General features: G+C 48.3%; 1 protein-coding gene across 1 annotated transcript in view; it reads right to left on the bottom strand.

Moving 5' to 3' along the window:
• LOC149463483 (phospholipase A and acyltransferase 2-like) overlaps positions 1-19,321 on the bottom strand; it is an 83,096-nt gene that overhangs the window by 31,840 nt on the left and 31,935 nt on the right. Inside the window, exon 3 of the mRNA XM_089675019.1 lies at positions 1,090-1,195. Coding sequence (XP_089531145.1) covers positions 1,090-1,195 — 106 coding nt within the window. The remainder of the gene's footprint in view (positions 1-1,089; positions 1,196-19,321) is intronic.

Raw genomic sequence — 19,321 nt, 5'->3', positions numbered from 1 at the left:
AAGAAAAGAGGTGGGACTTTTTAGGTATCAATCAACATATAGAATTGGTATAAAAAATGCCTTGTTGATGTCAGAGAATGGGTAGATGAGAATGGGTTCGAGATGATAGAAAGGCAACAGTAACTCAAATAACCACTCGTTACGACCAAAGTTTGCAGAATACCATCTCTGAATGCACAACATGTCGAACCTTGAAGCAGATGGGCTACAGAAGCAGAAGACCACATCGGGTGCCACTCCTGTCAGCTAAGAACAGGAAACAAAGGCTACAATTTGCACAGGCTCACCAAAATTGCACAATAGAAGATTGGAAAAACATAAGAAAAGAAAGAGGCGCACAAGCCTTGTGCATTACCTCAATAAAAACTTTAATCATAAAATGTGGCAGATATATACTCACAAACATCAAATGTACCCAGGCATATCATAACCGACAATGGTCCATGGTCTGGAATGGTTCTTCAGAAGCACTGAGAAAGAGGGAATCGCCCTTCGAAATGCAGTAGACATTTTCACACGTCCTCTTGCTTGTGGGACTATATTCCAGACCATGGACCATTGTCGGTCATGATATGCCTGTGTACATTTAATGTTTGTGAGTATATATCTGCTACATTTTATTATTAAAGTTTTTATTTAGGTAATTCGCGAGGCTTGTGCGCCCCTTTCTTTTCTTATTTTATAGTGCCATACTGGGCTACCCCAGTCCTTAGGGGGCTGCACAGCACTGCTTTATTGAATTGAATGCTAAGGTTTATGAAGACTTTTCCACATATACCATATCTGGTCCTTTGAGCGCAGGAGGTTTTTTCTTCTTTTTGGTGACCTTGGAAAAACGTTGCCTGGTCTGATGAGTCTCAATTTTCAGTTGTGAAATTCGGATGGTAGGGTGAGAATTTGGCATTTTTCTCGCTTTGCAGTATAGGTGTATGCATTACAGTGCTGCTACGTGATTGGGTGATTAAATTATTGCATGAATAGGCAGGTGTACATGTATTCCTAACAAATTCATTAAGGAGAACATGGGGAAAATTGTAACAATACATTAGCCAAATCTAAAAGTATATGTGCATAGGCATGCATGCTCACCTTGTAAGTGTACAATATCTCCGTCTCCAATATAGACACCCCAGTGGTCATAAGGATATCTTATACCTTTAAATTCAATAAGATCTCCAGGTTTTGGTGTTGGACCCTGTGGAAGAATTTGATATGAACGTTAGCTTGTATTAAGGTATACAGTACTATATTTCCCAGTTCCCTCCCGGCCTATAGTCAAATGATGACTGGGTAGGTTCTCTTCCATCCTGAGTGGACGTCAAATGATGTCCTCCCTGTCTTGAAGCAGGTGCTCGTGGGAAGCGTACTCACAGCGTGCCTATCTGTGGTGAGCTGTGTCCCTTGGGCAGAGCTCATTACTGATCGGGGGAGACAGCCAATGACAACAGCTCTTTATCATGTGATCGCTGTGTCCAATCACAGCCAATCACTGAATGTAAACAAGCACTGGTAACTTTCTGTTTCCTCTTCCTCACATAAAGACCACGTGTGAGAAGAAGTAGAACTGAGTGCTGTGAGTTATTTGATTTATCTTTCTATGACTGTGAGCACATAGAACCACACAGAGCTACCTGATTGTCCTGATTTGTGTACCTGCCACGCAAAGCAGCCATCATTAGTTCCCTGATCGCCCTGATTGCATCACGTATACCTGTCACACCAGTGCAGCCATCATCGGTGCCCTGATGGCATCAAGTGTACCTATCACACCGATGCAGCAGTTAGTGCAGCCATCATCAGTTGCCCAGATTGCATCAAGTGTATCTGTCATACCAGTGCCGGTGTCATCAGTGCCCTGATCAGCCAGTCTACCTATCAGCCATCCACTGTGTCCTTGATTGCAGCCACACCTGTCCCAGTGTCATCAGAGCCAGTCATGTCCAAAAAATTTTAAACTTGGAGCTGCATTTTTACCGCTCCCTCACCACAACTTCTCCCTCTTAAAGGAAGGGGTGGAAGGAAGGAAAGGGTGGGCAGAAGGATGGGCGGAAGGATGGAAGGAAAGAAGGGGTGAATGGAAGGAAGGGAGGGGTGGGCAGAAAGAAGCAAGGAAGAGAGGGGTGGGTGGAAGGAAGGAAGGGAGGAGTGGGTGGAAGGAAGGGAGGAGTGGGTGGGTGGAAGGAAGGAAGGGGTGGATGGAAAGAAGGTAGGGAGGGGTGGAAGGAAGGGTGGGTGAAAGGGAGGGGTGGAAGGAAGGAAGGGGTGGGAGGAAGGAAGGAAGGGAGGGGTGGGTGGGTGGAAGGAAGGGAGGAAGGGGTGGGTGAAAGCAAAGAATGAAGGGGCGAGTGGAAGGAAGGGGTGGATGGAAGGAAGGAGTGGGTAGAAGAAAGGGAGGAAGGGAAGGAAGGAGGGGGTGGATAGAAAGAAGTGAGGGCGGCGTGGAAGGAAGGGGTGGGTGGGTGGAAGGAAGGAAGGGGTGGGTGGGTGGAAGGAAGGAAGGGGTAGGTGGGTGGAAGGAAGGAGTGAGTGGAAGGGAGGAAGGGGTGGGTGGAAGGAAGGGGTTGGTGGAAGGAAGGAAGAAAGGAAGGGTGGATGGAAGGAAGGGGTGGATGGAAAGAAGGGAGGGAGGGCTGGAAGGTGGGTGGATGGAAGGGATGGGTGGAAGGCAGGAAGAAAGGAAGGAAGGGAAGGGTGGAAGGAAGTGTCATCAGAGCCAGTCATGTCCAAAAAATTTTAAATTTCGATATGGAGTACAAACCCATGGACAGCAGTGTGTCAGTATCTGAACTGGAGGAGGAAATTATGCCTACAAAAAGGGTGAGGCATTCTGAAGAGCAGGCAACCACTAGCAATACTATACCCTACACTGTACATTATCCTGGTAAAAGCTCTATACCACTGGATGAAAGTAGGGGTGTCATGTCAGCCCCCAAGAATTATAGCCCATACAAATCTCCCAAAGGCACTAGCTAATCCGTTCTGGCTGCCCCTAACTCTCGAACAGCTAGTATCCCCCTTTTACTGCACAGCCAGGTATTGAGGCCAACACAGAAAATTCTACAGCAATTGATTTTTTTTAAAGTTTCTTTTTCATTGATGATTCTTTTCAGTTATTTGTTGATCAGAAAAATCTGTTTGCCGAGTAATACATCACAAATAACCCTAATTCATTTTATGCCCGTCCTTTTGAATGGAGACCTGTCACAGTGCAGAAATTCTTAATCTCTTTGGGCCTCACACTTAACATGGGTCTTACAAAAAAAAATGAATTACACTCTTACTGTGCATAAACCCCCTTCATCAGATGCCCAGTTATTCATCCATTATCCAAAGGATATGCTATGAAATGATCATGCGCTTCCTACATTTTCGCAATAATACAGTCTGTCCTCCCAAAAAATCAGTCTGGCTATGATAAGCTTTACGTGGGTAGAAGGAAGGAAGGGAGGAAAAGGTGGGTGGATAGAAGGAAGGGAGGAAGAGCTGGGTGGAAGGAAGGGAGGGGTGGGTGGAAGGAATAAAGGGGTGGGTAGAAGGAAGGGAGGGGTGGGTAGAAGGAAGGGAGAGATGGGTGGGTGGAAGGAAGGAAGGGAGGGGTGGGTTGAAGGAAGGAAGGAAGGAAGGGGTGCATGGAAGGAAGGGAGGGGTGGGTGGAAGGAAGGGAGGGTGGATGGAAAACAGGGAGGAAGGAGTGGGTGGAAGGAAGAACGGGAGGAAGGGGTGGGTGGAAGGAAGGGAGGGGTGGGTAGGTGTAAGGAAGAAAGGGGTGGGTAGAAGGAAGGGAGGGAGGGGTGGAAAGAAGGATGGGTGGAAGGAAGAAAGGGTGGGGTGGGTGGATGGAAGGACGGAAGGGGTAAGTGGAAGGAAGGATGGAAGGGGTGGATGGAAGGAAGGAAGTGGTGGAAGGAAGGAAGGAAGGGGTGGATGCAAGGAAGGAAGGGGTGGAAGGAAGGGGGGGAGTGGGTGGAAGGAAGGGAGTGTGGGTGGAAGAAAGGAAGGGAGAGGTGGGTGGAAGGGAGGGGTGGGCAGAAGGGATAGATGGAAGGAAAGGGTGGGTTAAAGGAAGGAAGGGGTGGATGGAAGGAAGGAAGGGGTGGATGGAAGGAAGGAAGGGAGGGGTGGAAGGAAGGAAGGGAGGGGTGGAAAAAAGGAAGGAACGGCTTGGGTGGAAAGGAAGGAAGGGAGGGGTGCATGGAAGGAACGAAGGGGTGCATGGAAGGAAGGGAGGGGTGATTGGAAGGAAGGAAGGGAGGGTGGAAGGAAGGGAGGAGTGGGTGGAAGGAAGGAAGGAAGGAAAGAAGGGGTGGGTGGAAGGAAGCAGTGGATGGAAGGGAGGGGTGGAAGGAAGGGAGGGGTGGATGGAAGGATGGAAAGAAGGGGTACTTGGAAGGAGGGGTGGAAGGAAGGAAATAAGTGGTGGAAGGAAGGGGTGAATGGAAGGAAGCAGTGGATGGAAGGGAGGGGTGGAAGGATGGAAAGAAGGGGTACTTGGAAGGAAGGTGTAGGTGGATGGAAGGAAGGGGTGAGTGGAAGGAAGGATGGAAGGGGTGGAAGGAAGGAAGTGGTGGATGCAAGGAAGGAAGGAAGGGGTGGAAGGAAGGGGTGGAAGGAAGGAAGTGTGGGTGGAAGGAAGGAAGTGTGGGTGGAAGAAAGGAAGGGAGAGGTGTGTGGAAGGGAGAGGTGTGTGGAAGGGAGGGGTGGGTGGAAGGAAGGGAGGGGTGGGCGGAAGGAAGGGAGGGGTGGAAAGAAGGAAGGAAGTGAGAGGTGGAAAGAAGGAAGGAAGGGAGCGGTGGATGGAAGGAAGGAAGGAAGGGGTGCATGGAAGGAAGGGAGGGGTGAGTGGAAGGAAGGGAGGGTGGAAGAAAGGGAGGGGTGAGTGGAAGGAAGGGAGGGTGGAAGGAAGGTAGGGGTGGATGGATGGAAGAAAGGAAAGGAGGGGTGGGTGGAAGGAAGGACATAAGTGGTGGAAGGAAGGGGGTAGTGGGTGGAAGTAAGGAAGGAAGGGGTTGGTGGAAGGAAGCAGTGGATGGAAGGGAGGGGTGGGTGTAAGGAAGGGGTGGAAGGAAGGAAGGGGTGGATGGAAGGAAGGGAGGAGTGGGTGGAAGAAGGGTGGATGAAAGGATGGAAAGTAGCTGTAGATGGAAGGAAGGGTTGGGTGGATGGAAGGAATGGGTGGGTGGAAGGATGGAAGAAAGGGGTGGGTGGAAGGAAGGGGTGGGTGGAAAGAAGGAAGGGAGGGGTGGATGGAAGGAAGGAAGGAAGGGGTGGAAGGGAGGGGTGGATGGAAGAAAGGAAGGGAGGGGTGGGTGGAAGAAAGGAAGGACATGCTATGAAATGATCATGCACTTCCTCCATTTTAGCAATAATATAATCTGTCCTACCAAAAAATCAGTCTGGCCATGATAAGCTTTACGTGGGAGGAAGGAAGGAAGAAAGGAAGGAAGGGAGGAAGGGGTGGGTGGATAGAAGGAAGGGAGGAAGAGTTGGGTGGAAGGAAGGGAGGGGTGGAAGGAAGGAAGTGTGGGTGGAAGGAAGGAAGTGTGGGTGGAAGAAAGGAAGGGAGAGGTGTGTGGAAGGGAGGGGTGGGTGGAAGGAAGGGAGGGGTGGGCGGAAGGAAGGGAGGGGTGGAAAGAAGGAAGGAAGTGAGAGGTGGAAAGAAGGAAGGAAGGGAGCGGTGGATGGAAGGAAGGAAGGAAGGGGTGCATGGAAGGAAGGGAGGGGTGAGTGGAAGGAAGGGAGGGTGGAAGAAAGGGAGGGGTGAGTGGAAGGAAGGGAGGGTGGAAGGAAGGTAGGGGTGGATGGATGGAAGAAAGGAAAGGAGGGGTGGGTGGAAGGAAGGACATAAGTGGTGGAAGGAAGGGGGTAGTGGGTGGAAGTAAGGAAGGAAGGGGTTGGTGGAAGGAAGCAGTGGATGGAAGGGAGGGGTGGATATAAGGAAGGGGTGGAAGGAAGGAAGGGGTGGATGGAAGGAAGGGAGGAGTGGGTGGAAGAAGGGTGGATGAAAGGATGGAAAGGAGCTGTAGATGGAAGGAAGGGTTGGGTGGATGGAAGGAATGGGTGGGTGGAAGGATGGAAGAAAGGGGTGGGTGGAAGGAAGGGGTGGGTGGAAAGAAGGAAGGGAGGGGTGGATGGAAGGAAGGAAGGGGTGGAAGGGAGGGGTGGATGGAAGAAAGGAAGGGAGGGGTGGGTGGAAGAAAGGAAGGACATGCTATGAAATGATCATGCACTTCCTCCATTTTAGCAATAATATAATCTGTCCTACCAAAAAATCAGTCTGGCCATGATAAGCTTTACGTGGGAGGAAGGAAGGGAGGAAGGGGTGGGTGGATAGAAGGAAGGGAGGAAGAGTTGGGTGGAAGGAAGGGAGGGGTGGATGGAAGGAATAAAGGGGTGGGTAGAAGGAAGGGGGAGAGGGGTGGAAGGAAATGTGGGGGGAAGGAAGGGTGGGGTGGGTGTAAGGAATGAAGAAATGGGTTGAAGGAATGAAGGGAGGGGTGGAAGGAAGGAAGGAAGGGGTGGAAGGAAGAAAGGAAAAAGTGGATGGAAGGAAGGAAGGGGTGGGTGGAAGGGTGGAAGGAAGGAAGGGGAGGGTGGAATAAAGGAATGGAGGGGTTGAAGGAAGGGAGGTGTGGGTGGAAAGAAGGGGTGGATGGAAGGGAGGGGTGGGTGGAAGGAAGGGGTGGAAGGAACAAAGGGGTGGATGGAAGGAAGGGAAGGGTGAGTGGAAGGAAGAAAGGAAGGAAGAAAGAAAGGGGTGAATGGAAGGAAGGGAGAGCTGGGTGGAATAAGGGATGGATAGAAGGATCGAAAGGAGCTTTAGATGGAAGGAAGGGGTGGGTGGATGGAAGGAAGGGGTGGGTGGAAGGAAGGGAGGGGTGAGTGGAAGAAGGGGTGGATGGAAGGATGGAAAGGAGCTGTAGATGGAAGAAAGGGGTGGGTGGGTGGAAGGAAGGGGTTGGTGGAAAGAAGGAAGGGAGGGGTGGATGGAAGGAAGAAGGAAGGAAGGGGTGCATGGAAGGAAGGGGTGGGTGGATGGAAGAAAGGAAGGGAGGGGTGGAAGGCAGGGGTGGAAGGAAGGAAGGGGTGGATGGAAGGAAGAATGGGAGGGGTGGAAGGAAGGATTGGGTGGGTGGAAGGAAGAAGTGGATGGAAGGAAGGGGTGGGTAGAAGGAAGGGAGGAAGAGGTGGGTGGAAGGAAGGGAGGGGTGGGTAGAAGGAAGAAAGGGGTAGGTAGAAGGAAGGGAGAGAGGGGTGAAAGGAAGGGTGGAAGGGGTGGATGGAAGGGAGGAAGGGAGTTGTGGGTGGAAGGAAGGGAGGGGTGGATGGAAGGAAGAAAGGAAAGGGTGGATGGGAGGAAGGGGTGGATGGAAAGAAGGAAGGAAGGGGTGGGTGTAAGGAAGGAAGGGTGTAAGGAAGGGAGGGGTGGGTGGAAGGAAGGAATTTGTTGGTGGAAGGAAGGGAGGTGTGGGTGGAAGGAATGGGTGGGTGGAAGGATGGAAAGAAGGGGTGGATGGAAGGGAGGGGCGGGTGGAAGGAAGGAAGGGAAGGGTGGAAGGAAGGAAGGGGGGGTGGAAAAAGGGGTGGATGGAAGGATGGAAATGAGCTGTAGGTGGAAGAAAGGGGTGGGTGGATGGAAGGAAGGGGTGGGTGGAAGGATGGAAGAAAGGGGTGGGTGGAAGGAAGGGGTGGGGGGAAAGAAGGAAGAAAGGGGTGGATGGAAGGAAGGAAGGGGTGGATGGGAGGAAGGAAAGGGTGCATGGAAGGGAGGGGTGAGTGGAAGGGAGGGTGGAAGGAAGGGAGTGGTAGATGGAAGAAAGGGAGGGGTGGAAGGAAGGAAGGGGTGGAAGGGAGGGGTGGGTGAAAGGAAGGGAGGGGTGGGTGGAAGGAAAGGAGGGGTGGATGCAAGGAAAGAAGGAGTGGATGGAAGGAAGGGAGGGAGGGGTGAGTGGAACAAAGTGGTGGGTAGAAAGAAGGGAGGGGTGGGTGGAAGGAAGGGGTGGATGGAAGGATGGAAAGGAGGGGTAGGTGGAAGGAAGGACGGAAGGGGTAAGTGGAAGGAAGGACGGAAGGGGTGGATGGAAGGAAGGAAGTGGTGGAAGGAAGGAAGGGGTGGATGCAAGGAAGGAAGGGGTGGGCGGAAGCAAGTGTGGGTGGAAGAAAGGAAGGGAGAGGTGGGTGGAAGGGAGGGGTGGGCGGGTGGAAGGTAGGGAGGGGTGGAAGGAAGGAAGGGAGGGGTGGAAAGAAGGAAGGGAAGGAAGGGAGGGGTGGATGGAAGAAAGGAAGGGAGGGGTGGAAGGAAGGGAGGGGTGGAAGGGAGGAGTGGGTGGAAGGAAGGAAGGGAGGGGTGGGTGGAAGGAAGGGAGGGGTGGATGCAAGGAAAGAAGGAGTGGATGGAAGGAAGGGAGGGAGGGGTGAGTGGAACAAAGTGGTGGGTAGAAAGAAGGAAGGGAGGGGTGGGTGGAAGGATGGAAAGGAGGGGTAGGTGGAAGTAAGGGGTGGGTGGATGGAAGGACGGAAGGGGTAAGTGGAAGGAAGGATGGAAGGGGTGGATGGAAGGAAGGAAGTGGTGGAAGGAAGGAAGGGGTGGATGCAAGGAAGGAAGGGGTGGGTGGAAGGGGGGGGGAGTGGGTGGAAGGAAGTGTGGGTGGAAGAAAGGAAGGGAGAGGTGGGTGGAAGGGAGGGGTGGGCGGGTGGAAGGAAGGGAGGGGTGGAAGGAAGGAAGGGAGGGGGGAAAGAAGGAAGGAAGGGAAGGGGTGGAAAGAAGGAAGGGAGGGAGGGATGGAAGGAAGGAAGGAAGGGGTGCATGGAAGGAAGGGAGGGGTGGATGGAAGAAAGGAAGGGAGGAGTGGGTGGAAGGAAGGGGTGGGTGGAAGGAAGCAGTGGATGGAAGGGAGGGGTGGATGGAAGGATGGAAAGAAGGGGTACTTGGAAGGAGGGGTGGGTGAGTGGAAGGAAGGAAATAAGTGGTGGAAGGGGGGAGTGGGTGGAAGGAAGGAAGAGGTGGGTGGAAGGAAGCAGTGGATGGAAGGAAGGGGTGGGTGGAAGGATGGAAAGAAGGGGTACTTTGAAGGAAGGGGTGGGTGGATGGAAGGAAGGGGTGAGTGGAAGGAAGGATGGAAGGGGTGGATGGAAGGAAGGAAGGAAGTGGTGGATGCAAAGAAGGAAGGAAGGGGAGGAAAGAAGGAAGTGTGGGTGGAAGAAAGGAAGGGAGAGGTGGGTGAAAGGGAGGGGTGGGTGGAAGGAAGGGAGGGGTGAGCGGAAGGAAGGGAGGGGTGGAAAGAAGGAAGGAAGGGAGGGGTGGATGGAAGGAAGGGGTGCATGGAAGGAAGGGAGGGCTGAGTGGAAGGAAGGAAGGGAGGGTGGAAGGAAGGTAGGGGTAGGTGGAAGGAAGGAAATAGGTGGTGGAAGGAAGGGGTGGATGGAAGGAAGGAAGGGGGGAGTGGGTGGAAGTAAGGAAGGAAGGGGTGGGTGGAAGGAAGCAGTGGATGGAAGGGAGGGAGGGAGGGGTGGAAGGAAAGGAGGGGTTGGTGGAAGGAAGGGGTGGATGGAAGGATGGAAAGAAGGGGTTCTTGGAAGGAAGGATGGAAGGGGTGGATGGAAGGAAGGATGGATCCTTGCTTTCATGTTTACGCCAAATTCCAACCCTACCATCTGAATGTCACAGCTGAAATCAAGACTCATTAGACCAGGCAATGTATTTCCAATCTTCTGTTCAATTTTGTTGTGTGAATGTGCTGTGTGTTTGCTTGGTTGTAACGAGTGGTTGTTTGAGTTACTGTTGCCTTTCTGTCATCTTGTACCAGTCTGCCCATTCTCCTCTGACATCAACAAAGCATTGTCCTCCACACAACTGCAGCTCACTGGATATTTTCTCTTTTTCGTACTATTCTCTGTAAACCCTAGAGATGGTTGTGCATGAAAATCACAGTAGATCAGCAGTTTCTGAAATACATTCGATAAATGTAATTTGAAAATTGTCTTTTGCTTTTAACTTTGATTTTAAAATGAATGTAATTTCTGAATGATAACCTGTTCTGTCTCTCCAATCTAAGCATTGAAAGTGTGATCTCTGTAACTTACAGTTGTGATGAGATAGCGATAACTCCAATCTTAGTTGAATAACACAGGCAGTGACTCAATGAGAATGACATCTTGTAGCTCTTGTGAAGTTTATTCCATGAACTGCGAGAATCTTACAACAATGAACATCGGATAGGTAAAAAGATCATAATGTGATCTGCTTCATGACATGAGGCTTGAAGCTGAAATGCATTTCTGGTAAAAGGGGTGGGCTATCTATACAGCATAAACTAAACCAGAGCAAAGGGAGGAGCGGAAACAAAATACAAAGAAAACTTAAAGGCATATGACAGTCATGTGAAACATGACATAACCACATACATTGGCTGAAAATTTGTTTGATGGAGAAAAGTTTTCCTTCCCGCCCCTTTGAATTTTCCCATCACTGCTGTTGAAAACTAACATTAATTTGACTCCACTAATTATTAGAAAATAAAACTAATATTCTTGAAACGAAAATCTAAATGTGTATGGTCAGCTTTAAATCTCCTGCCTTCCCCATTCTGATGCTCGGTTTGAAATTCAACAAGTCGTCTTCACCACGTCTAGATGCATAAATGCTTTGAGTTGCTGCCATGTGATTGGCTGATTAGCAATTTGTGTTACCAAGCAATCAAACTCAAACATGTATAATATATATATATATTTTTTTTTATATATACACACACACCTGAGGGGCAGTCAAACCAGGACTTTTAATCTTACAGGTATAGAAAGGGATTCTAGTGTGGCAGTACTGCATGCAGTAGTAAGTGGCAAGTGTGTTCTATTAAAGACAGGCAGTGCACATGTTGCGGGCCAGTCCAGAGAACGGTAATCAAGATGGCAGACATCGGTGTTAGTGAGTGCGTGGAACAGTGTGTGGTGATGAAGTGAACAAGGTGCAAAATCCGTGGATATCCACAGTAGACTTCAAGCACAGTACGGTGATGAGATGCTCAGCCGCAGTAAGACATTAGAATGGTGTAAACGTTTCAAAGATGGCCGTACATCGTCAGTGATGATCCCGGCCATGGTGGTTCCCATCCCACAGCAGTCATTCCTGTGAACATTCAGCACGTGGAATGCCTGAAGTTCTTGCATTTGCATGGCTACCGTACTTTCTCTCCTCTGAGGTGCCTGCCATCTTCCTCGGTGACTTTAACATCCCAATCAATGTTCACACTCCTGCCACCTCTCACCTACTCAACCTAACTTCCTCTTTTAACCTAACACAATGGTCACAATCCACCACCCACTCCAATGGCAACACCCTTGACCTTGTATTCACCCACCTATGCACTCCCTGTAACCTCTCTAACGCCCCTTTTCCTCTCTCAATGACACCACAAAACAACTTATCCACGCCTTGATTATATCCCGCCTCGATTACTGCAACTCCCTCTTTACTGGTCTACCATTACACAGGCTATCCCCCCTTCAGTCTATTATGAATGCTGCTGCTAGACTCATGCGCCTTACCAACCGATCAGCGACTGCTGCCCCTCTCTGCCAATCCCTTCACTGGCTTCCACTAACCCAACATATAAAATTCAAAATACTAACCACAGCTTACAAAGCCATCCACAACACTGCCCCTAGCTATATCGCCAACCTCATCCACAGATACCGCCCAAATCGCCCACTCCGTTCCTCCCATGATATTCTCCTCTCTAGCTCCCTCATCACCTCCTCCCACGCTCACCTCCAGGACTTCTCCAGAGCCTCTCCCATTTTCTGGAACTCCCTACCACAGCATGTCCGGTCAGCCCCACCCTGTCTGCCTTTAGGCGATCTTTGAAAACTCACTTCTTCAGGGAAGCCTACCCCACCTCCACCTAAGAACTGTACTTGAATCACCTCCGCCAGATCATTCCCCGCAGCTATCACCTTTTGTATCACCTCCCCCTTCCTTTAGATTGTAAGCTCCATGAGCAGGGCCCTCCTATTCCTTCTGTACTGAACTGTATTGTAATTGTACTGTCTCCCTTATATTGTAAAGCGCTGCGCAAACTGTTGGCACTATATAAATCCTGTATTATAATAATAATAAGAATTTTAGCACTGCTGATGAAGTGAAGCAGGCTGTCCTAGGATGGTTCAGGTGTACTGAAAAATCCTTCTATGCCAAAGCTTTCCAGGCATAGTTAAATGCTGGGATAAGTGTATGAATCTAGCAGATTATGTAAAAAAATAAATGCAGTTTCCACTCCTGAAATTTGTTATTTTATTATATAAACTCAAAAGTCCCGTTTATATATAGTCTGGTTCTAGTTTCTTGGTGTAGCTACATTTATCTGGTCATCTCTGCTGCTGACTCCTGACACCCCTTGTGGTGCTACTTGCAGCAGCTAGGTGTACCATATCATCTCGCCTTGCTCTATATTATTAATATTATTAATATAAATAGGAGTGTGTAGCCTCTAGCAGTTAGGATGATGAAAAGGTGCGCATGTCTTGAAATGTGTACAGAATGCACATGCTCCTTGAGTGACGTTTAGACGGTGGAGGTCCCAGACACTGCGGCTGCACTTCCTAGTTATAGACGGGGCTTTATTTCTTCACAGCATTACCAGGCGCCCCAAGCCATCTCATTTAGCTGTGAGGCAGGCCTGCATTCCTATACCACCTGTTGCTAGTCCCCTGATCTGCCTATGGTTATCTAGATTCACCTGCCTTGTGTTACTCTTTAGAGTGCATTTTATTATTTTAATAAATTCACTTGGTTTTTTTTGACTACTACACTATTGAGTGTTTGTGTCTTTTTCCTTGTTTGCACAACAGACAGAGTGCTATCTCCTGGCATACTGGCTGCATCACTCACCTAGTTAGATAAATCACACATTAGTTAGTTTTCAGCTTCACCTATTCATTGATCTATAAATGTATTGTATTTGTATTCATTTATTTATTCATTTACCCTAATCAAAATTTTTACTTGATTTTATTACTGAGACTGGCTAACCACCTGCAGTTGATTCTATTATTATTATTATTATACAGGATTTATATAGCGCCAACAGTTTGCTCAGCGCTTTACAAGATAACAGGAGACAATACAGCAACAATACAGTTCAATACAAGAGGGTTAGGAGGGCCCTGCTCCTTGGAGCTTACAATCTAGGAGGGAGGGGCTAGTGGTACAAAAGGTAGTAACTGTGGGAGATGGACTGGTTGGAAGAGTGGAAGATTCCAGTATTAGCTGAAAGCAGGATAGACTTCCCTGAAGAGATAGGTTTTCGGAGATCGCCTAAAAGTGAGCAGAGTAGGCGATAGTCTGATAAATTGGGGTAGAGAGTTCCAGAGGATGGAGGAAGCTCTGGAGAAGTCCTGGAGATAAACATGGGAGGAGGAGACAACAGAGCTAGAGAGTAGGAGGTCTTGCGAGGAGCGGAGAGCACAGTTTGGGTGATATTTAGAGACAAGATTGGTGATGCAATATGGGGCAGAGTTATAAATGGCTTTATACGTTATTGTTAGTGTTTTGAATTTTATCCGTTGGGCAATAGGAAGCCAGTAGAGGGATTAGCAGAGAGGGGTGGCTGATACAGCCACCCCTTTCACACTCCGTTCACATCAGTGCGACTTAGCAAGTGATTTGCATGCCCTGCGACTTGCAAATTGCATGCCATGTCCACAATTGGAGCGGTCATATCGGTGCGGTTCCGACTTGGTCGGAGCCACACCGATTTCAAAAGTAGTACGTGCACTACTTTTGGTGCGATTTGCATAGACATCTGTATCAGATGTCTTGTAAATTGCACCTGAAATCGGCGGGTCCCCCGACTCTGAAATCATGCACCTTTATTGTAAGTTGCACAATTCCAAAGTCAGGCTTGATGTGAACGGAGTCTTAGCTACATGCCCAGCCCAGCCAGGCCATCTCTTTTTTTTTTTTTTTTTGTATTGGAATGTTATGATGCAAATACAAATTGTACAGTAAACTAGTAAAATACATGGGTACACTGATACTGTCATGTTTCACATGACTCTCATATTGACTGTCATATGCCTTTAAATGTTTTCAGTGTTTTGTCTCTGCTCCTCCCTTTCCTTTAGTTTAGCTAATGTTGCATAGATAGCCCTCCCACTTCCCAGAGATGCATTGCAACAGCCTCATGGCAAGAAGCAGACACAGTATGTTCTTTTGACCTATGGAATTTCATTGTTGTAAGATTCTCTCACTTTATGGAATAAACTTCACAAGAGCTACAAGATGTCATTCTCATTGAGTTACTGACTGTGGTATCCAACTGAGGTTGAAGTTATCGCTATCTCATCACAACTGTAAGTTACAGAGATCACACTATCAATGCTTAGATTGGAGACACAGAACAGATACACATCATCAGGTAATCAACCTCTTGTTAGAGACCACAAGTTACCAAATGCACACATAGAATATTGCAATTATCATACAACCTTCTACAAGCATTCAGATATGAGATACAAGCCTAGTAGGTTATGTACAAAGGTACATGCAGAAAAGTGAAAAACAAATGAAAAAAAACCCCATTAAATCTTATACCTTAAGTGAACTTACATACAGTAGTTATATACATACAGGAACTACAATAGGTCTTACAATTTGAGATATGGAGCATCATTTAATAAAAATGAAGTATATCAGGAAAAAACATTACATAACAGTAAAGCTAATGGTACAAAAAACTGTTCACATTCAGGGAGTATTGGGATCCATAAGTGGATGGACCTTCTAGGCAAGTAAACCTTTAAGTGTCCACAATCACATAAGAGTAGTATAGCCAGCCCATCCATGTGTAGGTCATTTCTTTTTCTATTTAGGCTTGGCTTAATCCCTTAGGTATTGCCTGAAAAACAGCTGGTGTTCCGAGTGCCAGGTCATCCAGTGACTCTTTCCAAGAAGATTCCTAGTGTCAAAAAGTGTGAAAATGAAACCAGGAAACTAGTGGTGCACCGAAATGAAAATTCTGGTGTCGAAACTGAAAATTCAGGATGCACTTGGCCGAAAACCGAAACTGAAATGGGCAGTTTTTAAAAATGAATATATATCTTTTGAAGAAAAATACATTTTGCTTAAAAAAATATATATATACCCCAATTTTTTTGTAAAATATGAAAGAGGATGTTACAGCGAGTAAATAGATACCTAACATGTCATGCTTTAAAATTGCGCACGCTCGTGGCATAGCGTCAAACTACGGTACTTAAAAATCTCCATCGGTGGTGCTTTGAAAATTTCTACAGGTTAGCGTTGTAAATTTACAGAGGAGTTCTAGTGCTAGAATTATTGTTCTTGCTCCGATGTTCGTGGCGATGCCTCACGTGTGTGGTTTGAACACTGTTTACAAATGTGGGTGTGGCCTATATATGTGTTCACCACGGGGAAGACGGGGACACGTTCAACTTTAAAAAAATATTTTTTTTTTTACACTGTCCCTTTAAAAAAAAATGTAATCACTGTTATTCCTATTACAAGGAATGCATGCAGGTCCTCTTTATGGAGAGATATCGGTCAATAAGATCCCACATCTCTCCTCTACAATGTAAAGCATTAGATCAAAAAAAGCATTGATCTAGTGCTTTAAAAAAAAAAATGGCCTTGTTTATAAGGCGCCTGAATCGAAGTGACATCACTCCGGTCCTGCAAGAGCATAGAGATGAGTGGAGGCCATCTTTCCTTCACTTATCTCTATGCCCAACGCCGGGATCGTTCGCTGGTTTCTCAGGCAAGGCTGAGAGCTACCGAGCAGCGGCAGGTGGTGGCAGCAGCTAGGGGGCGAGGTTTTTTCTGGCACCTGTTTCGGTGCTTTTTTTTTCATATTGGCCAATGGCCGATATGGGGTGTTTTTGGCCGAAACATTTCGGCCACCAAAATTTCTGTGCACCCCTACTGGAAACTGATTGGTTTCTATCCAGAACTGCAGCAGATTTTGCACTCTCCAGTTTTAGTAGGTCTCCCTACTTTATGAGTGATTCCTTGTGATCGCCTAATTGGACCTTTGTTCCAAGTGACTGTTCACAGTCTCTTCCAGTGTGTTCTTCGTACCCCAGTTATCTCAGTGGCTTCCAGTCTGTTCCCAGTGACTCTGTGTGGGAGTTTTACTAAACGGGGTGCACACAGAATCTGATGTAGCTCTGCATAGTAACCATTGAGCTTACAGCTTTTATTGTCAAAGTTTAACTGAACAAGCTGAAGTTAGAAGCTTATTGGTTATTCTGCCCAGCTGCTCCAGATTCTGTGTGCTCCTGTTTTGGTAAATCTTCCCCTGTGTGTTCTTGCCTGCAATCTGTATCTTTGCACCTGTTGTGTCTTTTGAGCATTCTTGTGTCCTTGTACCCCTGTTTCCCTTTATCTGCTTTCATCCTTTCTCTACCTCAGTGGTCCCCTGTGAGTTTCAGGCTACTGTTCCTAGCACCACCTGTGTCTGCAGTCTGCTTCTGTGTCTCCATGTGTATTCCTAGTCTTCTTCCTGTACAGTGTCCTCATGCGCTTCTAATTTCTGTGCATAGTTACTCACTTCTATAGATTCTGACAATTTTTTCATTGCTAATTGCTACCAGAGCAGACTGTGTGTTTCTGTGCAATCCCTATGTCCTGTCATACGTATGTCTCAGTGTTGCAAGAAACTCTTGCTTGCTTATCAGCCCTATAGTTCCCAATAGTTTCATGGGTGAGTAAGAACTGCAACCTGATCCACCTTCAGATGCTCTGGAGAAGACAAAGTGGTTCCTTAGATTCTGTGTCTTGGCCCTTCCAAGGGCCCTCACCTTCGCTGTACATGTGGGCAGGTTGGGTTCTCCTGCATCAGTATCTCATATTGGGACAGCATGGCCAGTAACCTGCTGTTTTTGTCCATGTGCTCAAAGAATTCTTGTTCATGTTTGTAATAAATATCAAGACAGCGCTCTTCCCAAAAAATAAATATCTTATAATACACAAGTGCTGAAAAACAACTAAAAAAACCTAGAAATAAAAAGTGTCCAAAAGTGTGAGAAAGTGTCCAAAACTACAATGTGTGGAAAACTATTAAAAATGTAGCATATTAATTATCAATAGATCTTAAAGTGATTAACAAAAATATCAAGAAAGTATTTAAAATGATTAATTACTAAAGTGTAGGTAAGTGTTCAAAAGAAAAAAAGTAAAAAAAATCAATACATATTTGAAACAATTTGTAAACCAATCGGTAAACAAATGGGAAGAAATATGTTAAACCCAACCAGGGCAAACAACCAAGGAAATTTATAGCACTCTAGCCACAAAATATCTATAATAATGTAAAAAGTGCTAAAAAACAAATTATATTATTACATTACATTGAGTTTATATAGCGCCAAAGGGTTTGCTCAGCGCTGTACAATAGAGGGGGGGACAATACATGAAACATTACAGCAGCTACGAACAGCACACGAGGGGTAAGAGGGCCCTACTCTTTCGAGCGTACAATCTGGGAGGGAGGGGGTAGTGGTACAGGAGGAAGTGGCTGTGGGGGATGGAGTGGTAGGAGGAATGAAGGAGAGCAGCAGTTAGGTGAGGGTGGGGTAGGCTTCCCTGAAGAGGTGGGTTTTCAGGGAGCGCCTGAAGGTGAGGAGGGAAGGTGACAGTCTGATGGATTGGGGTAGTGAGTTCCAGAGGATGGGGGAGGACCTGGAGAAGTCTTGCAGACGTGCGTGTGAGGAGGAGACCAGGGAGCAAGATAGAAGGAGGTCCTGTGAAGAGCGAAGGGTACGGGTAGGGTGGTACTTGGGAATCAGGTCGGTGAGGTAGTTAGGGGCAGTGTTGTGAATGGCTTTGTAGGTCAGAGTGAGTAGTTTGAATTTGATGCGTTGGGCGATAGGGAGCCAGTGGAGGGAGAGGCAGAGGGGGGTGGCAGAGGTGGAGCGGCTGGTGAGGTGGATGAGTCTGGCAGCTGAGTTCAGGATGGTCTGAAGCGGGGAGAGTTTGCACTGGGGTAGGCCAGTGAGGAGGGAGTTGCAGTAGTCAAGGCGTGAGATAATCAGGGAGTGCACAAGTAGTTTAGCGGTGTCTGGGGTAAGGAAGGTGCGTATTTTGGTGATATTGCGGAGGTGGAGCCTGCATGTGTTTGTCAGTGATTTGACATGAGGTTGGAAGGAGAGGTTAGAGTCCAGAATGACCCCAAGGACTTTGGCTTGCGGGGCGGGATTGATGGTGGTGATGTTAGTAGTGATGGATAGGATGGGGGGGGGGGCGCGGGCAGGAGGGAAGATGAGAAGCTCGGTTTTGGAGAGGTTGAGTTTGAGGAAATGGAGCGACATCCAGTCAGAGATGTCGTTTAGGAGGTGAGTGATGCGGGCGGAGAAAGTGGAGGTGAGGTGAGGGGTGGAGAGGTAAATTTGAGTGTCATCAGCATAGAGATGGTAGTTGAAGCCGTGGGAGTGTATGAGTTTTCCAAGGGAGGAGGTGTAGATGGAGAAGAGAAGGGGTCCAAGGACAGAGCCCTGGGGGACCCCAACAGAGAGGGGGAGGGAAGGGGAGGTGGCACCATTGTAGGAAACGCTGAAGGAGCGTCGGGATAGGTAAGAGGAGAACCAGGAGAGAGCGGTGTCTCTGATGCCAAGGGAGAATAGTTTATTAAGGAGGAGGGGGTGGTCAACTGTGTCGAAGGCCGCGGAGAGGTCCAGGAGGAGGAGGACAGAGTAGTCGCCTTTGGCTTTGGCGGTAAGTAGGTCGTTGGTGATTTTGAGGAGGGCGGTTTCGGTGGAGTGTAGGGGACGGAAGCCGGACTGTAGTGGATCAAGGAGGTTGTTGTCAGTTAGGTGGGCGCTTAGGCGGTTGTAGACTAAGCGCTCCAGGAGTTTGGAAGTGAGTGGCAGCAGGGAGATGGGTCTGAGGTTGTTTGGGTCAGAGGGGTCCAGGGAGGGCTTTTTGAGTATGGGGGTGATGTGCGCATGCTTTAGGGGGGAGGGGAATACGCCGGTAGAGAGGGAGAGATTGAAGATGTGGGTGAGGGAGCAGATGAGGGAAGAGGGGGGTGACTGGAGGAGTCGAGAGGGGATAGGGTCTAGGGGGCAGGTAGTGAGGCGGGCTTCAGAGAAGACCCTGGTGACTTCCTCAGTGGTAGCGGGGCTGAAGGAGTGCAGAGCTGGTGGGGTTACGGTAAGTGGGGTCTTGGGTGTGGAGGGGGGCAGTGCGGTTGCGAGGTCAGAGGAGGGAAGAGATGAGGGGGAGATAGGGGGGGGGAGGCTAGGTGGGGAGGTAGATTGCGAGTTGACTATGTCCTGACGGATAGCATCAATTTTATTGTGGAAATGAGTG

Source organism: Staurois parvus, unplaced genomic scaffold, assembly GCF_062004578.1.
Source record: "Staurois parvus isolate SC_StPar_1 unplaced genomic scaffold, SC_StPar_1.0 ptg000154l, whole genome shotgun sequence".
NCBI lineage: Eukaryota > Metazoa > Chordata > Amphibia > Anura > Ranidae > Staurois > Staurois parvus.
This window is presented reverse-complemented; position numbering and strand designations above follow the sequence as displayed.